Genomic DNA, 27,491 nt, shown 5'->3' on the forward strand with positions numbered 1-27,491 from the left:
CTGTGAAGCTGGTGACCATTGTATCAAATATTTGAATATCCTCTTTACATTGTTTGGAAACTACTTTAGAAAGGGACTGAATAAATGTATTTATTGAGGAATTGTTTCGAGATACGGAAAATGCCTTATTTGACATTATATATATGCAACATGTGTTTATTACATCACTCTATGGAGAAGAAAACAAAATAAGAAGGTGAAAAAATTGCTCAGAAGTGTCTGCAATATCAGAATTAGAGTTACTGGTGGAAGTGAAAACAATACCAGTGGCCAAGAAAGGACATAATTGTTTTCCACTGGTGACAGTGGTGGAGTTCTGTCACATTGAGTTGTTTCGATCACACTGCACAAGAAATCATGCAAGGAAAACTTCTAATTCTAAATGCAACTGAATTCAAACATGTGGTTGTGTCAAACGTAATAGGTAGGATACATGTTAGAAAGCTCTGGAGCCATTGCAGGGATCCATTTTATAAAGCCGAGAGTTAAAAATAGCTTTGCAGAGAAGGATTTAAAGATTGAACGTCATCCTTCTGAGTTCATTCTGATTTGGAGAGTATTACAGATAGATTTGGGCTCTGACGAGCCCGTATACGAGATTAAAGCTTTAAACCTCACTCACTTTCTCTCTCTAAAAAAAAACTAGTAGATAAGGCAGAGTAACTATTTAATAGCGGTCTGTCTGCAGCCCTCCCTGCCAGATTCTCACAAAAGATTTCCCAAGTGATCTTCAGTTTTCTTGCAGATGGACTGTCATAAACAAGGGCCTCTCATGGATGTAGCGTTTCATAAATATACATCAAAGTAAAAAGTATAATAGGCGCTACATTGCAGACTGAAGGTTTTCCCTTTTTTCTGGAAAGATGTTCACAATATATTAACTTCTTAATGAATTCTTAGAGAGCGGGAGTTAGGATTTCTGAGATTGCTAAGTTGATAAAAATGCAGAGCTGGGCAACCATCATCATATATTTTACCTTCTAAATAGAACTTCTCTTTCGTGATTTTCTTCATTTTGTACAACATGAAGTGAAGGAGCCCCAACCAAAATACCTTTTTCATTCATTTACAGTATGTGTGAAACAAAGTCTAGGTGCAAAGACAAAGCTGTGGAGTGTTCTTCTAAAAGAGAATTGCTTCACCTGTTAAAGATCATCCCTTGCAACCAGGTCAAAATGTTGTATTTATGAATTAGCCACAGAAAAGTTCTTCTTCTTGTGCAATAGCATGACATTTTGCTGGAAGGAAGAGGTTTAAAGAAGTTCTGTGTATTCCTGAGAATCTCCAAGGACATATTGCCTAGCGATAATGCTGCAGATCAGCTTTGCAGGTTGAATGACAGGTGTGTGAAGTCGGTTTGGCGATTCTTCAAGTGAGGGCTCTGCTTAAGAAAAAACAACTCATTTTCCAGCGCTTGCTACTACGGGATCCTCAAGATCCAGAAATGCAAATAAGGAAGTAATAAACAGAATAATCAAGCTTATCCCTTGAAAGATTCATCCTTCATCTTCTTGAAAGACTCTAAGCTATTTTTAGAAAATAAGTCTTGAGAGGCCTTTCTGCTTTGTAGAATACAAGGATCTCCTGAAGACATGAAGAAAATTACTTTCATCATACAACGGATAATAATGCCTTAGTGAAAGAACTGTAGCATTTGAAAGTAGTTGCTGGCTGCACTTAGTAGTCCATATGGTGCAAATCATACTAAAAAGAATTGAGCTAAAAAGAATTGAGAAAGCATTTTCTTTTCTATTACAAAATTAGAAAAGAAATACACTTGATGCTGGTAATGGCAAAAATCTGATTAACCCTGGAACATACTTATCCCTTCATAAAATAGCAGGCAATCGGCACTTTGAAATGTGCACTAGCGTAAGGTACTTTTAAGTATTTTGACTGCTAATTTCCTCACTCTGCCTCTGAAATTTCTATCCAAAAATACAATCTTGCTCTTGTTGCTATAACCCCAGTCACCAGTAGCCATCAGGTGCTCTGAAAGCCGCTGCTCTGCTCAGCAGGACCTCAAGCAGCACATCTTGAACTATTTTTTCCCATCATGTTCCTTTAATCTGCTGTCAGCCTGGGATCTGACACATGATAATGATGCTGAAGTTCACTAAAACAATCTCCAAATTAACATAGCTTCCAAAAATCCTGCTTGCCTCACTGATACTGATCTTACGAGTCACGGTAGTCACTGTACCTTTGCTATTTTGAGAACAGCTAATTTTCTTAAGTATTCATATTCCTTTTATTTGTTGCAGCCTTGGTGTGTTTCTTTATTACAACCAAATTCATGCCATATACATTATTACAATTTTGTTCTTGAAAGTAAAGATACAACAGTGCTATAATTGTGTATAGATAATTGGCTGTAATTCAGCAGGAGAGTTCTGAAAAAGCTGACAGGTAACCATGGGCTATTTCCTGCCCCCTATTTTGGTTTATGTCTGTGCATCAAAATCCAGATGTAATTGCAACATGGGTAGGCATACTCTGGTGAACTTGACATTCATTAATTAGGCTAGTGATATTAAAAAGCTGCATTTGCAGATACTGAATATCAACATATGAGTCCTCTGTTCACCCCAAGAATACTGTCTGATTGCCAGCGTTTGCTGCAGCTCACGCTGCTTGTTTTCTTATATTTTTAGTATCAGAAAGAGAATATTATTTCCTGCAAGATCATCTTTATGAGGCTAATTCTGCCTTGGGAGGATAGCATACCTTTAACGTTCTTTCAGCCAATAAACTAGAAATGTACCTTTTCTTCCTTACTGGAAGAGCTACTCGGGGAGGAGCAGCATAATGATAACTAAAGAGATAACTCTGTGGATCCATTGTTCTGCCAAGGCCGTAAATATTTCAGTGAATTACTGAAATCAGAAATAGAAGAGACCTATTAAATTATACCATGTATATCCTGAACGCATCTGTACAGCTCCCCTTTTTAATAGCTTTTGACTAGCAATAGAAATCTTAAGATCGGTGCCACATGCTTTAAAGCTCAAGCAGTTATATTTGTCAATTAAACGTTTTCTGACACACAATTTGAGCCACAAAGCAGCTGCCCCAGTCGTGGGCAGGGAGTTGGGGAGGGTGGGGATTTAACAAAAGTCTCCTGAGTTATATAAATGTGATCTTGATATTTCTTCCTGGACAGTAACCTACTGTTACTATGATCTGTTACAGTATGGATAATATTCTTCTCTATTCTTAGATAACTGTCAGGTTTGTCAGTGATTTATCAAAATACTTTGTCTCTAGTTTATCATTGTTGAACGTGATATTTATGTATTGCATTTTCATTGAACAGAAATGTCGGTTGGTACTTTGGCTGCAGAACAGTGTTGAGTGGCACCTTTGCGCTGTCTTACCCTCTTAAAGGCTTCATCAGAAAAGGAGAATGACTAGTGAGGAAGCAGAGACTTAATAGCGACAGCCAGTGTACGATCCGCGCAGTTTTCAGAAAAAGTTTTACTGGTTTTGGTTTCTAGTATTGTATGTATGGTGATATATTTCAGTGCTGTGTACTTGATCCCAATTAAATTTTTAATACATGTTTATCCACATATTTCAAAGAAGTTTAGAATTATAGCTGTGGTTTCCGACCTGTAGTTTGTCAACAGCCACTGAACCACAAAACTCTTATAACTGATTTACAGCTCGTCTACAGAAACTTAGCGCTTTTACATTCTTTTCAATTAAAGATTAATTAGGATAATCTATGAGAATTTTTGGGGGTGGGTAGTGATGCCTGACTCAAAAAAATTGAGACCACTGAGCTGTACCATCGTCACTGCTGTAGTAGCAATATTGAAGTGCATACCTGTACTTAGAAGCAGTGCCTATAATGTTACATTGAAAGGCCAGAGAAGCCAAATCAAGGTTCAACAGTTTATTGCAAAGCTAGTAGACAGCAAAAAAAGCTTCCACGGTTTCACCCTTGGCTGTGTTTTTGTTGTTATGTTGGTTTGGATTTAGTATTATTGGAGTGTGAGTTCAGGTGCTGACAAGCCTAAGAAAAACATACTATACAGCCCGTTTCGTTGGCCAGGATTGGTTTGGGTCTACAATAAGTATTTGGAAGGAGACAAGTGAAGAGTTTGGCACACATAAAAATTCCTTGCAAATGGGAAGCAGAAGAAATGTCTGCATGTAACGCAAATTATGCAACAGTTTAGAAAACTAGCACTTAGATAGTACTTTGTCACCAAGGAATCAGAAAAGATTTGGCTAGAAAGGACCTCTAGGAATTAGGTAGCTCATCCACCTGCATCCAGCAACATGAATTATATCTACATTAATCCATCAGGTATTTTTCTAGCGTATTCCAGAGCTTCAGTATGTTAACTATGCCCATCCTTAATTATCTTTACTATTACAAGGCTTTTCCTTTGTCTTAAATCCTCTTCATTGCAGTTTAAGCCCATTGCTGCTTGTCTCCATCCCTATAGTTATTGAAAACACTCTACTGCTTTCCCCTTTGAGGCAGCTTTTAACATCTTTGAAGACCGTATCATGGCTCCACTCCCTTTAATGTTCCCCGAAACAAACCGATATTAGTTTTCTTATTTGTTCATTGCAGAGCATGTGTTCTGCCTGTGTAGTCACCCTTGCACTTCTCTGAGTTCTCCAATTCGTCAAAACTGCGTTGAGTTCTGTAGTTGAGACCTTCCTGTGGGAGACCAAACTGGAATAATAAATGTGTTTGTTTTACTACATAGCACACCAGCTCTCACATCCCCACATGGTGTTCCCTTTCCTTGACAGCTTCATGTCACTGATCCATATGAAGTTTGGGCTTTCCTGTGCTCCCAGCGCCTTTTCTGCTGAACCAAAGGCCAGCAAGACACACCTTACTTGCTTTTGTGCAGCTGATTAGTCGCACCTAGTGCAGTACTTTGCTTTTGTCTTTATGGAATTACACCCTATTTATTTCCAACATTTGATCCAGTTAGTCAAGCTCTTAAAAAATTCTAATCCTGCTTTTCAATGATATTTAAGAGAAATGTCTGTGTACAAATGGGTTTTAAATCCTGAATTATCTCTGAACTCTCCTCACTCGACTAAGACCACATTTTGTTGAATGTGAGTGAGGAATGACATTGTTTTCACCCAGCTGGTCTTACTGGCGGGTGTTGTTACAGGACGTAGAAATTAGACCCCGCTTGTTAATTTGATGGCTGAGAATCAAGATATTACAACTTGTGATTATGTACAAACTGAGAAACTAGATAAAAGGTGACACTAATAAGGGTGGAATAATTTTATAGCCTGATCAAATAAAAAATACATTTAAAGTATTAATTATTAACAAGTTGCTAACTCATTTAATGGTGATTGAACATGTATGTTATTTCCAGTGTTTCACAGTAAGGAAAAAGACAATTCAGTGTCTAAAGCCTGTATTTAAGACAGTTCTATAATGTGACCTAGATTTCAGAACTCTGTTGTTACTGCTAGAAAAGCAATTTATTCTCTCATTCACTTACCTTTAATGAGAAAAGGTGAGTCAGCGATTGAATAGGCACTGTCTGTACTGACTTTCAAATCAAAACATTTTAATAATGAAAAACAAGTAAGTGATATTATTTTACCTTAAAATGCCGATCAGCTAAGAAGATTAGTGCAGTCTTGTTAGCTTGATTTCCAGCATCTCAGAAGGAAGACTTCATTAAATACCAGACCTTTAAAAGTCTGTGGACTCATTTAGTTCATACTGTGACCCAGCTATGAAAAAGTTAATTGACTTTGTGCCTCTTTCCATACGAATTGGACTTGCTCTTGGTAACTATGGAGACCAAAGTCAAAACTCTCCAGAATCAACAGTTTTACTGGATAGTAAAGACTTCCTAAATTATCCCTCTGTTAATTTCTGTTGACACAATGCTTAAAATTTTGGTATATTAATCCTTAATTATAGTAAGATGTTTTGACATAAGGGAGGAGGAAAAAAAGCTTTCAAATTTGGAACAGGCTGCCCAGGGCACTGGTGGAGTCACCATCCCTGGAGGGGTTTCAAAGAGGCAGAGATGAGGTTCTCAGGGTCATGCGTTAGTGATGGTGTTGGGTTGATGGGTGGACTCGATCTTGAGGATCTTTTTCAACCAGAATATTCATGTGATTCTACGGGTACAGTATGGAGCTGAACCAAAGGAGTTGTGTGTACTTTTGTGCAGCTAATGAGTTAATTTTCGACACAACTATGAGCATCGTCAGAGAGCTGGATTAGCAGGAGCGGGGGGAACGAGCAGCCCTTTGTTTCGAATGTCAATGTGTGCTAAAGCTCTCAGCACTCATCTCGTGGAAGAGGGTTGGTGTGCTTTCTGACAGCTCCTTCAGTTGTCACATTTCTTTACTTTTTTCAGTAGGCAGGAGTGAGAAACTGAGGGCTAGCAGAGTTACTTAGACATATATGGTGCACAAGTGTGATAATTTAAATGGAAAGAAGCACAGAGAAAGCTGATTGCCAAGAATGATATAGAAAGCTTTTAAAAAGTGTATTTTAAGGAGAATTTGCAGGAGGAGAACATAATGGCTTGGTGCTTATGGAGGAGACCAAAATGAGGTACAAAAAGTCTCATACTAGATCTATTACCTCATGCTATAAAGCACGTGTGTCGTTAACTGGGAGTTAAGGATGGAGACTTTGCCTTGCATTAGTGATTGCTACAGGTGTTATGTTGGAGTCCTTTACAATTAAGGTAAATTATGCTATTTTAGGTACATCGTGGAATATTTTTCCCCTTCAGGTTTATGACAAGAAAAGGAAAGGCATCCTAGTTTCTAAGAACTTTTGACTTTATTTTTAAAATATGCTGGCTTTAAAGTCATATCTTCCTGTAAATAAAACCCTGCTTGTATTTGTTTGTAGCTACAGTGGCTTTACTAGCAGGCTAAAAGAAGATCTTGTTTTAATGTATTTCTGCAATTCTTGCTTCAAAAGGGAAAAGTATTACTTTGGTCTGTACTTACTGCACAATGAGCTCAGCAGAGAGTAGTTCTGTGTCGCTCAATTGTAGGCGGTTCATTCCAGCCCCCTGTACAGTTTCATGTCATCATCAGTGCAAAAAAGTAAGATATTACTTAGCAAGAAAGGCCCATGAGATAAATACTATAGCTTTTTAAATCTCAGACAATTTCTGCTCAATTCTAATTTTAGAGACATCATTTTAATTTGTTACCAATGAATGCTTTCTAATTAAACTTATATTTAACAGTCACATGCGTCAGCGAGCAGTGTGAGCTGACAGTGATGGAGGTGGGTGGATAGCACAATAGATGGTGACAAGAGAAGTTGATCCAGTAAGGAAAGGAGGAGATGGATGAATTCCGGAACAAAGAGTAATCAGAGGAGCATAAGGGTAGGGAAACTGAGGAAGAAAAATAAATGGTTTAGAGCTGGGCCATGCGGTGAAGTATTATAGCCTGATCAAATAAAAAATACATTTAAAGTATTAATTATTAACAAGTTGCTAACTCATTTAATGGTGATTGAACATGTGTGTTATTCCCAGTGTTTCACAGCAAGGAAAAAGACAATTCAGTGTCTAAAGCCTGTAAAGTCCTGGTGGTGAATGCCCTGGGTACAGATGTTGGTATTTCTGCAATGAGAATGTTTTATTCCCAATCATTTTCATCAGCTGGAAGTGGATTGTACTAACTCAGAACACGAATGTTCTTCAGAGAGTACTTTACTTTAATGAATTTAACTTTTTTAGCCTATGTGTAGAGGAACCTAGGAACCAGTATTAAAATCTAATATATGGCATTTCTGTATAATTTCCCAGGTATGGACCATTTCTCCGATTTAATACTAAGTACTGTGTTTCATGTCTTCAGCAGTTTAAGAAGACCTGTATGTGTAAAGAAAAAGAATTTTAACTTATGCAATTATTCCTCCAAAATTACTTTGTAAATTGTGATGTATTCAATCAGCAATGGAAATAATAGTGTGTTCTTGACCCATCCCAAACAGACAGCATCATGTTAATGGCCAGCACTGGAGGACTGTAGAAAAAAGCCTGTGATTAATTAATAGAAAGGATTGGGGTTTTTTTTAAGCTGTTGCTTAATGAATGGATAAGACTGAAAAAAACGTAATGGGGAACACACCATTTTTAAGATCTTATAGGAAAGCACTATAGAGATACAATCCTAGGGTACTGTTTCTTTTGCTGCATCACTGAGACGGTTACTGCAGCTTTTTAACATTAAAAATGAAACAAAACATTCGAAAGGAAAATATTAGTCTTTGTTTGAAAAACACGTAGTTTTGTGGGTTTTGTTGTATTTCCAATATTCTGCTTCTGAAAAGGCACATTTTAAAAGTAGTGTTTCAGGAAGATAATTCTTTATCCTTCTCGAAGACACCCAGCAGCAGCGTCATTGCCCGGATGACTGTAGCTCTCACTCATCTGTAAAGAACTTCAGTGCACATGCTGGGCAGACCGTTCTAAATTTGAATTTCCTTGTTTATTAGGTAGGAGAGCAATATGTTTACAGTAATGTCTGATCACATGTACTGATTGAGATCATTCTTATTTCCTTAAATTAGTCAGCTGACTGTTCATTGTTCATATATTACAATTTCTGTTGTATCCATAGTGTTTCTAATTAACTGTACCAAGTTATACACAGACAAGTATTAGAACAGAAGAAAACCGTTTCTAACAGTTTGTCATTTCAAAATTACCGTAAAGATCATATAATTCTTTAGGGCGAGAAGCAAGCTATTTTATAACTCTCATTTTAAGTCGTAACTTGATGTGATGTAATTGTTTTAATAAGATACTAATGAGTTTGCCAACATAGATGGATCACTATCTTGTGATTAATAGGAAATGGGAAAACACAGGTTATCTTTCACCGTGTGCTGAATAACCAAAGTAAGAAAAATACTCTTCCTGAAGCGTGGTTTCTAGGAACAAGAGTGAAGGGAGTTAAGCCAATCTGCCAACCATACTCTAAATTAGTATAGATTTCAGTCACTAGTATTTCCCAGATGTCTCTGCTTGAAAACTACTTACTCCATCTTTGTTTTATTAAATTACCAACAATGAAAGAAAAAGAACAATTTATTCAAAATGGAATTTGGTATATGAAAGAAAGGCATGGAATGTCCCCTTAGCGCAGTATTATTCATAAAATGAAACACATTTGTTTGTGGGAAGAGCACTTGAAACACTCTAAAGAATAAAGTGACACACAAGCAAATGCCAGAAGTGCATATTCACTTCTGAAAGCTGGCTTTTTTTGAACCTGAGTTTTTATACTTAATTCAAAGTAAGCAGTAAAACACAGTATGTATTATCTATAGCCCCAAAAAATAAAGGGCCATTTTATGCCTGCACCCTGTTGAACACACTCAACAAGCAAGGCTGGATGTTTCTTCACAAATTTTTGCTTTAGCTGTGTCAAATTATATGGCTCACAGAGAATTTCCCCTGCCGGTCTCTCATCATATGATACCTCTCATCTCATACCTGGGATGTTCCCGTATTCCAGTAGCGCTCAGGAGTCCAAGACCAGATAAATTAGGACCAGCAAGTCAGATGTTCAGCTTTCCATCCTCATTGTATTGCCTCAATAGCTCAAAGAGAAGAGCCAAAGCACTGGAGATCTTAAGTAACAAATTTTCTATTATTATTCAGGCCACATGAGGAAGGTTTACATGTTGGCAAGCGCTGAACTGGTGGATATTAAATAGAGATCGGAATTCAAACACTCGTTTATCAAGTGACAGATAAAACTTTATAATGCCCTTTAGCAAATTTTTTATATCAGAAATACTTTTAACAGGTGATTCCTAATTCTCCAAAAACTTCCTAGTTTTGGAGAATCGTTAATGTTAAATATAAATCAATCGTTAGGAGGTAAATAAGGGGTAGTTCTGAGCTAGCTTGTGCTGTCATACTTTAAAAAAATACGTATAACAGGAAAAGTGAAGCTAGCTAAAAGGATATATAAGAAAGACATCCTTACTTTTGTTGTTGGTCAATGAACGTGGTTATTGCGAAACTGAGTACTTGTACTGTGTGGCTTTTGAATTCCAGATAGATATCGCATCCCTTAAGCTCGATACTTCATATTAATTCCAGACGAGGTGGTTTAATGATAGAGCCATGTGATTGTTCAGCTCTGACAGGAAACGAACTGTAGCAAAACATCCTTTTCATGGTGGATGACAAAGCAGTGAACACTACTGGAAATAGGATTATGCTCCAGAAAAGAGTTTTTAGGGTGGGATGACCCCCTCTGGTCAGCAGCAATGCCCACGCAGTCTTTTCAGATTCATCAGTAATGTTTGTGTGGCTGCTAGAATGGAAGCTGGGGTTGGAAGTCTGGCCTTAAAACCAAAATAAAGCACTTAAGGACATGCTTATCTTGAAGCATCTACATAGTCTCACTTTGGCCAGATACAGATAGAATCCTAGTGAAAAGTACTTTTTTGAACAATTCTTATTATAGTCTCTAAATCTCTCATTTACTTTGAGTAATTTTGTCAGAAAATAAGAAAATTAAAACATATTTGACTGCAATATATAGACGTAGGGAAATAACTGTCAGTTTTGAGTCAACTGAAGATTCATGCTGTGGTATCTGCTTTTGTTAGTGTCACCTACTGGTCTCCGCATTTCACAGAATCCCAGAATGTCAGGGATTGGAAGGGACCTCGAAAGCTCATCCAGTGCAATCCCCCCATGGAGCAGGAACACCCAGATGAGGTTACACAGGAAGGTGTCCAGGCGGGTTGGAATGTCTGCAGAGAAGGAGACTTCACAACCCCCCTGGGCAGCCTGGGCCAGGCTCTGCCACCCTTACCATGAAGTTTCTTCTCAAATTTAAGTGGAACCTTTTGTGTTCCAGTTTGAACCCATTACCCCTTGTCCTATCATTGGTTGTCACCGAGAAGAGCCTGGCTCCATCCTCCTGACACTCACCCTTTAGATATCTGTAAACATTAATGAGGTCACCCCTCAGTGTCCTCTTGTCCAGCTCCAGAGCCCCAGCTCCCTCAGCCTTTCCTCACACGGGAGATGCTCCACTCCCTTCAGCATCTTGGTGGCTGCGCTGGACTCTCTCCAGCAGTTCCCTGTCCTGCTGGAACTGAGGGGCCACAACTGGACACAATATTTCTTTTGCTTTAATATTTTTTAACTAACTTACTGGAAAAAATCACCCAACTACACTGCTGCACAGTTTCTAGGTTTGATAACTGCTCAGTAAAATGAGGCTTTTTCCTCGTATCTGTATTTTGCTCCTTTTTTCTTTAGGAGCATACTTTGATCATGCTATGTGCAGCTTTTACTGAGGGAGAATATATGGATTCTGCTGCGGCAACAGCAGGCAAAATCTCCCATGTCTGTCGCAACAATTTGGGCTGATACTTTTCTTTATTGCCACCACCCAAGTACCGACGCTGGTGCATTTTCTTTGTCCTGTTATCCCAAGGAAGCGATAAAGATCGAGGAGACCCACACTTGATTAAGTATCAGGCAAATTTTGTTTGCCCTAGAGTTTCATTTCCTTTCTGCTTTATGTAATATTAACTTTACAGTCGTGGTTATCCCAGCAGGCGTCTTGCAGCTGCGGCGCGAGCGGTCGCCGGGGATGCTGCATTGCCGCTCTGTGACCAGCTACAACACTCCTGGTCCACACACAGCAGCCAGCGGTTTGTTGGTTTTCTTTTCGCATAGCATTAGAGAAATCTCTTTTGCATTAACCCTAATTAAGTGCATATACTCAGAACAAAATAATGGTAGGTTATAAGGTATTTTGGCTAACACGCACTCTCTCAGGAGGCTGTTTATTCTCTTTGGGCAAAGGGTGCTTTGGACTGTGTCCATTTCTTTTGCACACAAAATTACCTTAACAACTTTACCTTTCCTTTACCTCGCGAAAGATAAATAATCACAAATATTTGAAGAGTAAGAAGCCCTGTATTTTCTACTGAAAAGAAATTATTCTACAATACTGCAAATCTGTATTTTTTTAAGATTATATATGCAGACAGCTGCAGCCTAGATATATTATTTATGAAGTTTCATCAAAGGCTGTAGCAATTCACAGAAGAAATGCTAAATGTGTAGGAAACCTAAGACTGCCAGAGTTTATATAGGCTAAATCCTGGATCTTTCAGGCTGTATTTCTGACTGTTTGAGCTCCTTTACCTCCCATTTACTCCAGGTGATAGCTTAGCAGTCTTTCAAAGTCTTAGGACAGGCAACAAATCCAACCCTGGAGGGGTGTGAGAAAACAGCAGTAGGAAGTGGATCAGCTCATGCATGATTCATGGAGAAAGTGAGCTTGAAGGAAGGGAAGATGATGTCTAGAGAAATACAATGCAAAACATGAGAGCCTCTTGGCTACCAGGGGAAATACCAAGAAATGTAAGTACAAATCTAACTGTGAAGGAAAGGAGTAAAGGAAACAGCAGGGGGAAAACTAGTGGAGAAAGTCAAAAAATGTGGAAAATAAAGGCACTAAGAAACCTACAGATGCAGATGGAACTTCGAAGCATGTATAGAGTAGATAGGATATACAATCTAATGCATATAAATCAAAAAGGCAAATAAAGCTGTGGAGATATCTCCAGAGTTTTGTTTTTAAGTGAGAATCTGTTCAGTGTTTTTGAACAGCATAGTCTGGTGTGGTTAAGAAAAGAATGCAGAGCATCAGTTATCACTGCTACCTGCCATTGGCACTGTTCTTTATTTAGAAGAAGAATAAAGAATATAATCAAATTACTAGTGGAAAAAAGTATAATTATCACTGGGGAATGAAATAGATGGTGTAGGTGATCCATGTGAGCACAGAGCAGATGCTGAGCTTTTATTTGTAATTGAACAAATCCGTTGTCATTTATTTTGGATATACACATTGCATGCGGGAACAAAGAAAGGCCAGGGCAGATGGAAGCAATTGAAGGATGAATCCTATTGCCTTTTAAATCACTAAAAAATATTCATGTTGAATAAAGGTCCCATCTTGATAGGAGAGGAAGGAAGGACTGGTGATCATGTCTAGCATATTTAAAACTTTAAACCTCCTTTCCTTCCTTCAGCGGAGTCAGAGCCTGAAACCTGTTACGCAGCAACTACCTTGTGTTTAAAGGAGAATAGTTGTGGATTATTCTCTCTAAACGGTGGTAGGTGGCATGTTGGGAGGAACAGATTGCATAGATCTGTGCTAAATTGAAAATGGAAGCAGCCTGAGATAAGTGACTAATACGGGGTAAAAGTAAATGGGAAAAAAAAAATCCAATGTGCTTTTTAAGCTGTACTAAACAGTAATGGTGCTGTTCTACAGTGACCAGTTCTCGAGTTTCCTTCCTCAATTCTGGGGGTCTGGTGGATTCACTTGTTGCTCTTCCCTTGGTGCCTACAGGAATAATTACTTCTCAGCTGGTTTTACCTGTTCCATTGTGCCAAGTGAGGATTCAGTAGCTGTAATGAGCTCTGTTCATCTTTGAGGACTGGAATTACCCCTTTCCAGATGTTTTGAGAAGGACCACACTGGAGACAAAAGTGTGACAATGGGAGAAAATGAGCCTTTCGAGAAAGAACTAAAAACCGAAATATATGTGTGCGCTTAGGGCTTGTCTTGGTTTGAAGCAGCTTTCAAAGATCATGGTGCGTGCAATCCAGCACATTTTCCAAATAGAAGTTTTAAATCTAAAGCAGGCTCACAGATGGTCCTAATGAGCTGGGCTTTGAGATATATTGTGACTTGAATGAAAATAGTTTAACCCCTAGAACACAAACATTTCAAGATGACTTTCAAGCTAAAGAACTTACAGAACAATTTTTCACACATATTTTAACTCTATATGTGTATTTCTAGTCTCAAAAAATGGGGAAAATTTTCAGGACTTTGTACCTTTTATATATTATAGCAATACAGTATCTCAGAAGTATACATCAGGAGCATTTTTGCACATTCTTTCTCCAGCATTTTTCAAATACTACAGACGTTTGGGTTTCAACAAATAGTGCTAGAAGAGGTAAAGATTTCCTATGAAAATTATATTTTTAAAGTGAAATAGTGCAGTACCTTACTAAAAGTATTACTTATCCTTCTCACGGGTGGGAATTCCAAACTAAGAACAAAATCCAAGGCTGAGTTTTGAAGATTAACATGACTGATAATTACAAAAGGTGAAAAGAGAGCAGCTTCTTAGTACGTGTAAAAATGGCACCCTTTCAGAATTACTTATTTTATGCTAAACGTTGCAGCATTAAATACTTTAACTCCCAGAAACATTACTGTAAATCACAAAATTAAACAGGTGCATTTAGCAAATTAACTTCTGCCAGGATATGTAGACATAGGTAGGTATACATAGAAATACATACATAGAAATACCTGTACATATTTTCTCTGAATCTGCCTCTAAATGTCTTGGAGTTTCTGTCTAAATTCCCAAAGAATGATGTATGAACACAGCAGTTGGTAATAAATACCAAACAGCAGAGGATTTCATTCTGCCCAGGTTTCTACCTCATATAGTTATTGGCAACTGTACATAATAGCTGTGAAAACAGAGTAAAACAGACCTCAGCAGACCATAGGCATAGGGGGATTTTTGGTCACTTCATATAGGTATAAATTACAATAAAACGTCCAAAAAGACATAGCGGCTAGACTCTGATTTGACCAGGCTGTCAGCTTCTACAAAAGAAATGCTAGTAATAAAAGTATCGTCAAATGGTTTATAGCTTTGTGGCCCAGCAAAGATGTATTAAATCGTGTTGTTTATGTTATTATCTATTGCAAAAATAGCAAGAATTCATTTATAATCTTTTTACGACATGGCATTCTAGCACCATTTCAAAACCATGTTCTTTGTGTCACCTAATCTTTGTGAAATACCTTATTTCTTCATTTCATCTTAGGTTTGCCTTATGGATGGGAAGAAGCTTATACAGCAGACGGAATCAAGTACTTTATCAAGTGAGTAGTTCTGGCGGAAAATGGGTCAGAGTTGAAATAAAAGCACAGCAAACTAAACACATTTTTAAACCTAGAATTAATGGAAAAATAAGGAAAATAACAAAAGCTGTCATATGTGTTATATACGTCTTTATTAGCAACATCACTTGTCCCTTTCTGGGGTTTTTTGTGACTTCACTGTCCAGGGGGTTCTAGAGGAGTAAGGAACAGGACTGAAAGCATTTAGTTATATTTATTAAATGATCAGAAGATTTCCAACTGCCACACCATTAATTTAGAAGTCATTATACTCTACTCTTAAGGTGATAAATGGAGGTTTACTGATTTGAGTATCACAGAATATTGACATTTCACAGTAACACTAATGGCAGGTTAAGCAACTTTCATTCCATTAATAATGCCTCTGAAGCTACACCAGGTACTAAAGCCTTCTATTATATTCTCATATATACTCCTTTTTGTTCTAGATTTCTACCCCGTGAAAATTATACATATGGTTTCCATAGGGTTTGCTAATTCTCTTTGTAATTGGCTTATTGGAAATACTTATATTAACTAATGGAGGGGTTCGCAGGTGATACACATTGCAACAGTGAGCAGATATTGTGCACCCCCACCAAAAAAATTACAGAAGAATATGTCTGTTAGCTGTGACTTTTTAAAAGATATTGCAAACAAATTAATTTTTCTAAACTCTCCAGAGACTAGAGGAGAGGTGACATTGATGAAACGTTACAATAACACAATGTCTCAAGCATAAAGAAAACCTCTACAAAAGCTTTAAAAGCAGTAATCACGTGAAGATGTAATCACCTGGGGGAGAAAAAGAAACAACAAAGCACTGAGCTTGGGCCCTTGTGATTTGCTTTTTGACTTTCCTTAACTATAAGATTTCCATAGTGACAATTTTTCTGGAACACAGGAGGAAAATATGCAGCGCAAATTCATTATTTACAAAAGGTGGGGGAAAAAATTATATTGTTATTTTAACCAAATCCAAAGTATGGCTTGTATAGTGCTGATGTCTTGCAGGTAGAGAATTGAAAGCTTCTTCACAAAGACCTACTTGATAAAATTAAAAGAATTTGTTGTATACTATAGGAAAGTGGTTTTTTTAAATGGTATTCTCTGATTCTGGAAGAAAAAGGCATGAAAATGAAATAGTTCATGTTATACATCCCAGAAGCTTCAGGAAGTGAACTGGACAATATGCTGTTGTTTTTTCCAGAATATTCATATAATAGGGGGGGTTTATTATTCCTCTAAAACTTTGAAACAATGAGTGAAGAATGTAATTCCTCCCCATTATATATATCATGAATCATTGTTTAATTAACAGCAAGTTATTCTAGCTGTTGAAATTTGCATATTGTTTAATTCTTATAGGTTTGAGGAAGTCACCATTTTGCAGGTGGACTTGTAAAAGACAGAAAGCGCAACACATAAATCATTGCAGTGAGATAAAATTACTTTTATCCCAAACTTTATAAAAGTCACGTAAATAACATTGAAATGTATGTGTTAGGTGGCCAAGAAAAGCAGGGACATTTTTTCTTTCTTCTTTTTTCCAAACATACTGCTCTGTTGTCCTCGACTCACCCCGTGGTGCCTCCAGCAAGATGTATTAAAGCAGACATGTTTTTTTACTGCAGAGGTTTCCAAACACACCGTATATGATGCTGCATTCCAGCTCTAATCAAAGGGCGGCTTTTCTTTCCAGACAGATGTAGGTTACTACATGGAATTCTACAAAAAAAAAAATGTAGAAAAATAACTTAGGAAATGAAAGTGAATGAAAAGCCAATTTCATAGCAATGGAAATAAATACAAGAGCAGCTATTAAAATAGAGCACTGTTGCCTTGGTCTCCATCTGTTCATCCAGGGAGCTGTTATGGGGCAGTTGGAAATTTAAGGTGGATGCTGTTCTGAGTCAAACACTTGTGATACTCTGGGTTTATACTGGTGTAATTGGAAGCTGAGCTTGAAAATAGTATTATCTAGCAATAACAGCGAATAAAACTTAGCAGCACAACAGAAGAAATCTCACATTCTCAAAACATTTTCCCCATCTCTTTTTGTTTTCTGGTTTTGTTACTGTGCTTTTCATTCAAGTGCATATCTTGATGACTCGGCAGAAAGCTCGATTTGCTGAATACGCGCAAGACGTGTCTTTGAAATTCTGCACTTGGATGCTGAGCTGCTGCAGATGTGAGGAGCAGATGCGTATTAGCCACAGTAGAATCTCAACTCGTCTAGGTGGGGGAAGCCTGATTCACAGAAAACATCAGATGTTTTGCATATTATCTCCACTTGCTGAAACTACAGATTTGAATTGAGCAGTTCACATGAAAAAGCTTTTTCAGGAATTTTTGCATATCTGATCTTTGATTGTCAATGACTGAGGAATGGTTTTGCCTCTTCTTAATGTGCTCCCAGCTTTACAAGTGATGGTACCCCAGGTTTTCTGTCATTCTTACCTTCTGAAATCTGTCCTATATAGTTCTGCCTGCCAGTCTTCATGTGGCAGGCAAGGAAATTCTATCAATTTTAGTTTCAGAGAGGGGTATGAAATCACTCTTCACGACCACTGTTTAAAAACCTCTATTCTGAATGGAGCCACCCCACCGAAGTGGTGTTAAGAGCTCTGAATGCAGTTTATTAGAGTGGAATGAACTGAGCATTGCAATAAGACATCACAATGATTAATATTCCTTTTAACTATTTCCTTATTTTGCTGTCACCGCTGTTTCCAAATGCCTTTACAAAGCATAAGTCGGGATTTTCGCATGCTTGAAAACTCATACCTCTTACTACACTTCGTAATGTGTACGAAGTCAGCCTGAGAAAGTGAACCATTTAGAGCAAGGAACAGGGGTTGCAAAAGTCCCTTGTTTCTAACATTGAAAGGTAGAGATTTCATGATGAAAATTCTAGTCAACACTAAAAATACCCTTTTCTAGGAGGAACTTAGCTTGAGGTGCATCTTACCAGCTGATCCTTTTCAGTAGGATTTAATCTAATTGTTTAAATGGGGATTAGCAGAACAGTATTAATGCTGTAACCTTCTTGTTCTCTCTGGCTGTGAATTTCAATCCTTTTATTCTTTGGTGTTTAGAACAGCCAAGGCCATGAGGTGCTTAAGAGTATTTCAACACTAACCCACTTCCATGTATACAAACAGATGGAAAAACAAGTTATAATCCCCAAAGTGTAGCCACAAACTGATGTTATCTGTGAATTGTCAGTTTTCTTCTTATGCAGTTGGGCGGTGAGGCTATATAGAAGCTGGAATGGCTCTCTTTAAACTCACAGCAGTTTTACAATATGCTAAGGACAATCAAATATTATTTTAATTAGTGGTTGCCTTCAGTTCCAATGCGCTTTATTGGGCCATCAAATAGCTGAGTCCATAAATCTCTATGTTATAAATCTAATGCAGTAAACACCCCAAAATGGAATCTTAATAGCACATAAGCTTGAGACAGCTTGCTGTGAAATTTCCATAAATATCTCTGAAGGGGGTGTAGCAATATGAAGTGCATGAGAAAACAGAGTTTAAAAGAAGCAAACCAGCTGGCTTGTGTTACACACTAAAGTGAAACCCACTTATGTGAATAACTGACATGAATAAAACATTTACATGGCTATATTCCTGAGGGGCCGAACAGCTCTCTGTACCTACCAGGAAAAGCTGTAGCTTGCCCATGAATACTAACCTTAAGACAGTCTTTGAAATCACTTCTTTCAGTCAGGAAATCACTTCAGTCTCTCAGTAACTGATTTTCAATCAACCAGGTTGCTAATAACAGTGACAGAGTAATGGCAAGTGTGAGAAAATGACCTTTTAGACTGCTGGTGCGTCTTACTAATACAACATAATTTAACCAGTTATCAGATGGACAAAAATTACACTAGTAGACTAAAAGTTTGGGATCAGCTTCATTGCTAGTTGAACTGAGATTTCCTCAGAGTAAAGGTTGAATTTGCCCCCAAACAGGTTTTAAGATAACCTAGTGTAATTTAAAGTAATGGAGAGAGCAAGCACTGTTTTATTCTGCATGTAGCAATGCAGTCAGTCATATCCAATTTATACGTATCACCAGATTGATGCCCCATCAATTAACGTGTAATAGAAACATATTACTGGTGCCTGTTTTCTCACCAATTTACATTTGATATTTCTATCACGGTTTATATCGGCCTTTTTGATTAAGAAGAGTTGAGATTCTGACCTCATTTGCTCAAAGTGACAATTGAAGGTAGCCTAATGGGGTTTTCAGCAGTCATTCAAATTCCAAGATCATAGAGTAAAACCATAGGAAACTTGAGCTTGGAAGGGGTGTCTGGAGATAATCTTGTTTAACCTTCTGTTGAAGTGTAAGTTATCCAGAGCCCAAGTCTTGGGTATTTCCAATGAGGGAGATTCCACCACCTATCAGGGCACCCTATTCCAATGTTTAATTGTCCTCATGGTGAAGAACATTTTTTTAATTTAGACAGAATTTCCCCTGAAGCAACTCGTGCCCATTGCTTCTTGTCCATTACCATACATCTTTGTGAGAAGAGTGCCTCCATTTTCTTTATAACTACCTTTTAGAGACTGGAAGACTTTGATTAGACACCCACACCCCAGCCCCTGAGCTTTCTCTTCTCTAGACCAGACAAACCCAATTCCTTCAACCTTTCTTCATGTGCCAAGTTCTCCATCCCTCTAATCATCTTGATGACCCTCTACTGGATCCTCTCCAATTGTTCCAGTGTCTGTCTTGAATTTGGAGGACCAGTGTATTGAAGAGGCCTCACGTAATAAGTTACATATTAATTAATTTTACTTATTAGATGATGAAGATGGCTGTTCTTCTGTTGCGATAAATTCTATTACTCATGTTCTAATATAAATTCCTGTCCCAAATAGACATTTTGTCTGTAAAACCCAGAAATACAAAGGGGCTGACAAGCCCCCATGATGTATCACCCACATTCAGACGTGTGTGTGTGCACCAACCAGTCAGCCAGAAGGCATTGGGATGGGAAAAGTTTTGTAAGAGAAGCTTCCCCTTGTTCACTTTTAAAGCTGGTGATGTGGCTGGTTTTGCCCAGGCTTAGTTCAGCTGTAACACTGAATGAGTTTATTAAGTGTCGCAACCATTATTAGAACAAAATCCTGGGTTTGATTTTTAAATAGGAGGAAGAGTCTATGCATAACTTTGCTCTCCCAGTGAAGTACCACAGGTGCTAATTAATTAATGGTTATACACTGGTGGTTTAGAATCACACAGGAACAGTATTAAAAAGCATACCTAGGATGCTAGTTTTTTTCCCAGAAAACGCATTATAGTTAATCTCTTCCACCCTTCCACTATGTTCACCTTTAACATATGGCAGCTCTGTATCATGAGACTGGCACCTAAAATTAGGTAAGGCCTTGCTATTCTCCCTCCCACTCCCACCCACTCCTTGCATATGTATACAGTTTGTAAGGACCAGCTGTGAATTTTGCCCCTGTAAACACTGTTTTTCTAGCTTTTAAGAGGACTAGGTTCCAACTATTCCACATTAACTGTTATTTTCCTCAGGAACATTTATCTTAAATTAGATTTTCCTGAAAAGCAAGGAAAAGTTCCCAGGTATTTTCATGGTTTTGGATCTTTTCCCTTAGATATATTAGGGTCTGTGATGTTTTCGATCTTATACGAAAGGGGAAATGGTAATATTTGATTTAGTGTTATCTTTCAGCAGAAAGTTTCATATGCAAGTATAGTGTGCTTCAGTGTGACAGAGTAGACAATGGAAGTGCTCTGAGAGTTCACTGGTACAAGTGAGAATAGAATTTGGTTCATATTAAGTAAGAGACTTAAGTCAATACTTGTAAAATACAAATAATAAAAACCACATGCGATGTGTTCTGGTGGCTTTTGAAATCGTTCCTAACAAGGCAGGCTTCTACCTGGAAAGCAAACACATCATACTTATTTATTTTATAATATCCTATTTTGTTTGAGTTTGCTTGGGAAGGAGCCATCATTAATTTTACTGGAAGCTGGGTTTTCACAGAAGCTGTTTATGATTTTATGACTGACCTAAGAATAGCAAAGCATATGTTGTAGATTAAGAACTTCTGTAGTATAAACATTGATGTTTTGTAGCACGAGAGCTAAAGGTATCATCATAAAGGGAAAATAAATCACAGTTGATTTTATTTACTGCATGCTAAATTGAAAAAACAAAGCTGTTCCTTTGATAAGTGTACTTTACACATTTCTACTGAATTATAAAAGAAGGACCCAAAACCCAACATACTGAGGTGTCTTCAGCTTCATCTCTGCTGTCGTGTTCCAGGATATAGTGGTACCTTACAGTTTACCAGTTAGCTGCAGGTTATCTAAGTCATGGTTGGAGTGACCCTTCCTAGAAGAAATCAAGTTCAATAAAGTTCAAATCATAGCAGAGCTGATCTAGAAGTAAAATTCTGTATGTCCTGCTCGAATTTCAGTGATTTCAGAGCAGCAAACTAAGAAAACCCATGATCCGCTGCACTGAACGTGCAATTGAAACCCCCTGGACTGAGCCCAGCGCCACCAGCTCTGCTCCCAGCTCCCTGCATAGCACTACACTAGTTAGTTACATCAAAATTATCAGTGGTAAAACCATCATTGCAGGTGTCCCCATCTTAATAACATCAATGTTTTATGAGTAGGAAATGGGTATTTTGGGGCATGGAGTGCTCTCTCTTTTCATTGAGTTCAAAGAAGTTGCTTTGCGACTCTTAAAATTGGACCTTTCCTGTTTTACATATCACTCAAAAACACAGGTTGCTTTTTAAAACGTTTCTCTTTACCTGTCATCCTCAAGCCATCCCTATCTGAAAATAGAGGAAAGAATAGTTATGTAGTCACAAGAAGCAGCAAATATTTAAATAAAACTGGCTCAGCACTAAGTGCTAACTGTTATTTACTAGTTTTTAATGTAGAATGATCCAAATCTTCCTGCATCTGTCAGCTCAACATCAGTTCAAACACTTTCAGATGTGACCGTATGAATTTGGGTAATCCTGACATTTTTGGTATTTGCATAACCAACTTCAGACGTCTCAGAGAACTTGTATTTTCACCAAGTGTTGACACCTGGCATCTAAAGTACATGACTCTTTGCTGTGTCTCAAGCTGGTCACTAGGAATAAATACATCCAGAAGTAATAGTCCTCTTCTAAAACTGTGCCCACTGGTTGGTCTTTGTTCACTGTCACTGCTGAATGAAGGAAGACTCATTATTAAAAGACACAGCAATGATTTAATGTAAGATGTTTTGCGAACTGAAAATTCATGAGGACTTACAGATAGCCAGGATCAGATGAAAAACATTTAAAATAATTTCTAAGGTTTAGAAATGGTTTATTGACAGATACTTGGGTTGTAGGGAATTCAGTTGCCCTGATTTTCACTGAAATCATTTTGCATGGCCAAAAGGAAAATAACCTCAGATGTAAAAGTAGGAAACTTGGCACTGGGTTTTATGATAACATGAGCTTGTAATACAAGAATGTTAAGACCTTAAGCTGCTTTTGGTTGGGCAATTTTTTTTATTTTATTTTTTAGTTTATTTTTTTTTCCTGAGAGGCTGTTTGGTGTTGAGTATCAAGAACCAAAATGGAGAAAAATTCTTTCAGCTTCACAGATACTGCACCCCCGTCCAGGTTCTGGCCTATCATATAAGGCAGTTGTTAACATTTCTTTTGTGAGAAAATATATGTTTTGCTCTAGACCTACAAATCCCACTGAACTCAGTGTGCTGATTTTTGTTACCTCTGCTGGGTCATTTTACTCTGATGGAATCAAAGATCTAATTCACACCTATCTCGTTGCTTTTGTGACTGGGACTGGAAATGTGCAAGTTCAGACTCCTATTAAATCTTCCATTGTTAGGATAGAATTTGGCACTTGTGGAATAAACATGCACCCTCAGTTCTCCAAGATCTCCTGGGGCTTTGGGACTCATCAGAGGCAGAACAATGCACAGCAAGGGCTTGAAGTATCTGTTTCGTCTGAACCAGGGGCCTAAGCCATCACTTAGGCTTTAATTCATTTTAGTACACGCTTAAACATAAGCTTTGAGCATGCTCTAGGCTGTCGTAGAAGAAAACGTGATCTTGGCCTAAGTCTGCAACATGGATCTTCTCAAGGTATCAGGCCTGTGATGATAAGACAGGACTGATGCGAAGTAAGGAACAGAATCACAGAATCGACTGGGTTGGAAAAGACCTCAGAGATCATCGTGTCCAACCCTTGGTCCAACTCCAGTCCATTTACTAGATCATGGCACTAAGTGCCATGTCCAATCTCAGTTTAAAAACCTCCAGGGATGGCGAGTCCAGCACCTCCCTGGGCAGCCATTCCAATGCCTGACCACTCTCTCTGCAAAGAATTGCTTTCTAATATCCAGCCTAAATTTCCCCTGGCAGAGTTTAAGCCCATGCACCCTTGTCCTATTGCTAACCTGGTTGTGCAGCTCTTCACAGGACTGGCACAGCTGATCTTCACGTGCTGATGCATTCACAAATAAGCTGCACCAGAATTTTTATGGTGTTCACTTACAGACACAGAATTATGTGTAACTGCATACGTTAAAACTGAATAATAGCAGTTGGCTAATACTGCAGCGGATGTGATGTCTACAGGACTCTTCATGATTCCCTGTTGGGCTCCAGAGTTTGACCTCAGTTGGAGAATACGATTTAAGGTGAAAAGCACGTCTTGATAATGCTCAAAATCCGACAAAGGTGCAGACATTTTTTTTCCTTTGAATAATTATTTCCTTAAAGGTTGCCTTAAGTTCTCATTTTAAAATAAATCATCTTACCTGCAAATAAGTAAGAGCCATAGTGAGGGTAATTATAATGGTGTTTTAAATAATTTGCTGCCGTTTCTGTGCCAAAAATTTCCCTGTGTTCTCATGTTTTGTTTTTCCAAGCTCTGAAATTTGACCAGCAATTTAGTAATGTTAAAAAGACAGCTACCAACGTATTTCCAGATCAAATGTTTCTGTTTCCTAACAATAAATTTGGCTACCCTCCAATAGTAATGACGTGTTTAAAAACCTAAAAATCTTCAAATATTGTTAATTGCTCTGAAAATATGAAATTAATCTTTTGAATGAGAACATTTACAAATGGAAAACATTTTACATTTAGAATTGGTAATACTGGCTTTCTGAATATTCCTTTAATATTCAAAACAGTTTCATCAATTAAGCAAAACCTAGAGGCAGATTTGAATTCCCTCTCACTTTTATTGCTGGCCCTAGCACACAAATCAGAGAGGATGTATTTCTAATACAAGAATGTTCTGCAAACCAGTAAATCTGGGATTATCTCTTTGGACTGATTATGTCAAAGCTCTTTAGCCACAGCACTTTTGGAGAGCTAAAAATAAATAGCAGCAGGGTTTATACATTTATTCTGTACCTAAATAATCTGCGCGTATTGTGTGTGTCTGTCTACAATGTGAGACATGGTATCTGGACTTAATGTTTATTTATAAGAGTTCTTTTCCTAGTAAGGATTTTGGCAAAGGGTTTAAAACAAACCATCCTACCAGAAGCATTCGAGGGATAAAGTCTAGTGTAAGTTTAAAAGAACTGAGTTTAAATCAGAACCATTTACAGCAGATCGATATGAGAGAAAAATTTTGCCCGTATATTTTGAAAATGGATGAAAAGTAGTTCTCTTCTTAGTGGTGACTGAACAATGTTATGCCGTTGAATATAGAAAATCATAATCCTAATTTCAGTGCCACAAGTCAGCACTACTAAAGGTCAAGAGAATCCTTGCATTTATTTGTATGAGAACACAAGTTCTTACAGGGCTTAGCAGAAGGTTGGGCGTGCTGTCATTTGCCTCCTGGTCCTAAGTATGTAGGAGGAAAAATCTTCTGAAGAATAAACACTTACCAAAGAATTTTTTAATTGTTTACATCAAAGATCCACGAGTGCTCTTCCACACAACTCTTCTACTCCTGTGCACTCTCTCCCATTTCACAGGAGTGATACTGTGTGCTCACGAAAAAATAGAGCTAAGAGTTTTGGGACACAGGAGGTCGAGTCATGCTACCTGGGGAAGTCAAATGGGAAAAACATGACATTTAAAAATAATTTTATTCTTATTTAAATTCAGTAATTCAGTGTTGCTCAGAAGTGGTTTGATAAAAGCAGACGATCTAAACACTCAGAGTAGTACTGCAGGCAACAGATCTTGCATTGGCAGAGCTGGAATGGGTGGAACCTGGTTCATTCAGCTCCCATGGTTCTGCAGGTATTGCAAGGGGTTCTGTGTCATTGTGCAGATAAACGAAATCACATGCTGAGACTTTAGTTTAGAGTTATAGCTTCAGTATTAAGGCATAATGACTAATTCTGTCTCTTGAAGACAGAAAGACAAAATCTGTTTTCACTTGAAGAAGTAAATCTGGAGTAATTCCATAGTGGCACTTCGTATTTAATTAAACCAGTGCACCTGAAAGGTGCATATAGGCCTGGGCTTTAGGGACATTCTGTGTTATAACCTGTGAGAAGAGCTGTTTGTCTGTCATGGTACAGTACGTATGTACAGCATTTTATATGTACAGTATTTTTCAGCTAGTTCTTGTAATGAACTCATATTACAAAATTCATCTTTGCACCGACTTGACTGTAAAAACTGTGAATTTATTAGCAAGATTTTTTTTAAGTGAAAAGAAGCTCTTTCCTTCACCAAGAACACGTTATTCCAGAAGGCAGAAGAGGCTGTGTCTTGCCCACACACAGTATGGCTGGCGCGCATACCGCCCTTCAGGAGGTGTGCAGTGTTCTCACCTGCAAACAGTAAACCTATTCCCCTTATCTGTCCTTACTGAGCCTTCATCAGGTTCTCTCCATTCACATAGAATCTTTAAAAAAAAAACCTATAAAGCACCTTACACTGCAAGTCAAGTGTAGGGCTTAAGCCTTAAAAAGTAGTACTGACTCCCTTCTATTACATGTTTAAAGGCTGTGGAAGCATGTCCAGATTTGGTCTGGAGGACGTAAAAAACATCATTTTTTTTATTTATTCACCAGCCTTTTTCTGCAAGAAGAGAAATGGCTTAATGACGCTAGAATATTAGTTCATGTTCTGACAAACTGAGTGTATTTCTGTGTTGTGATTCCACATTTGGTCAACTCCCTCTTGACCGCTGTGCCTCAGTCCTTAACTGGTATGATGGCAAAGTCAATAGCTTGCTAGCTTGTTGGATTAATTGTCTACAGTTCTGTTCACAGGAAATGTACCCAGTCTGGTATCAGGAGTCTCTAACAAAAGCATTCTCCCTAATATATTGGAAAATGAGACCTTCAGTCCAGGTTCTAGCACCCAGAAGACTCCACATTTTGTCTGTAGAATCTCAGAGCTAGCAAGAAAAAGACGATGTTGTATTTGAAAATATTGTTGTTCTTGTGAACCTCTTTTGAGTTGCTAATAGCATTTCTGGTTTCTTTTTAGCCATGTGACACAGACAACATCATGGATCCATCCTGTAACAAGCGCACTGAGCTTGCTTTGCTCTGAGGATGATGACGATGGAATAAGAGAACTCCCCGGGTCCAAGAGCTGAGGACGTCTGTTAGCAGAAAGTAGTTTGTCTAGTTTCCATACATTAGTGAGAAGATGCACGCTTTTTAATCTACGTGCTTTCTAGTCTAATGTGATAGTACCTGATGACGTTTCTCCTCTTCAGGTCAGAGGCAGTTCTGCCAGCCTTTCAGGTGGGTTTAATGCTGCTACAAAAGATGCAGGTGTTGCAGAAATCTCCCTTCAGTCCTTAATCTGTCCCAATTCGGTGTGCAGGGATCAGTCTTATCCTAGAGCCCAATCCAGTCTTTCCATGATTTCTCTCCTGGCATAACTCCACTGAAGGGAAATTTTCACTGCTTTGACCAGCATGAGAGCTGAGATTGGGCCACTGGTTGTAATTTCACATGGTAAATTCCAGGTAATTGTTGACTGAAAGATGCAAGGTGACCTTTTTCCTTCTGTTAACCAATGCTAGTGAGTGTCATTTAGATACCTTTTCTTCAACTACTGAAAAAGTTTATTTTTATGGAAGCAATTTTCAAATATGTTTTGCTAATAGAAATTTAGCAATTTATTACAAGTATTGGAGCCCTGATGACTTTTAAAATGAATACTTAGTAAGGTTGGGCTTTAGAAAAATGAGTCTTTGATAAGCTGTCAAGTAAAAAGAAACAGTTTTGGTAGAGGACACCATACTCTGTCAACAATATGAGGCAAGAATGAAAATTATTCTACTTTTGTATTCTGTTAAACTGATACATACATGCAGCAAATACGTGAGTGGAAGCTGTGAAGTTTCAAGTACAATGAAACCTGTGAAACCACCTCCAGGATCAGCAGAAATCAGTCACCTCCTCAAAGTTGATCTGTAAGTAGAACAAAATCATAGAAAAGAAGAAGGGTAAAGAAAATGGCAGGGGGTGCTAGTGCAAGCTAATGACCAGGTTTCAC

The 27,491-nt window shown here is 38.0% G+C and overlaps 1 protein-coding gene across 1 annotated transcript in view; it reads left to right on the forward strand.

Annotated features, from left to right (window-relative positions):
• Positions 1-26,580, forward strand: part of STXBP4 (syntaxin binding protein 4) — a gene marked incomplete at both ends in the record, with an annotated part of 57,801 nt that extends 31,221 nt beyond the window's left edge. The window contains 2 exons of the mRNA XM_080356555.1: positions 14,901-14,958; positions 26,469-26,580. Of these exons, the coding sequence (XP_080212681.1) occupies positions 14,901-14,958; positions 26,469-26,580 (170 nt within the window). The remainder of the gene's footprint in view (positions 1-14,900; positions 14,959-26,468) is intronic.
• Between the last annotated feature and the right edge of the window lie 911 nt (positions 26,581-27,491).

Source organism: Nesoenas mayeri, assembly GCF_963082525.1.
Source record: "Nesoenas mayeri genome assembly, chromosome: 19".
NCBI lineage: Eukaryota > Metazoa > Chordata > Aves > Columbiformes > Columbidae > Nesoenas > Nesoenas mayeri.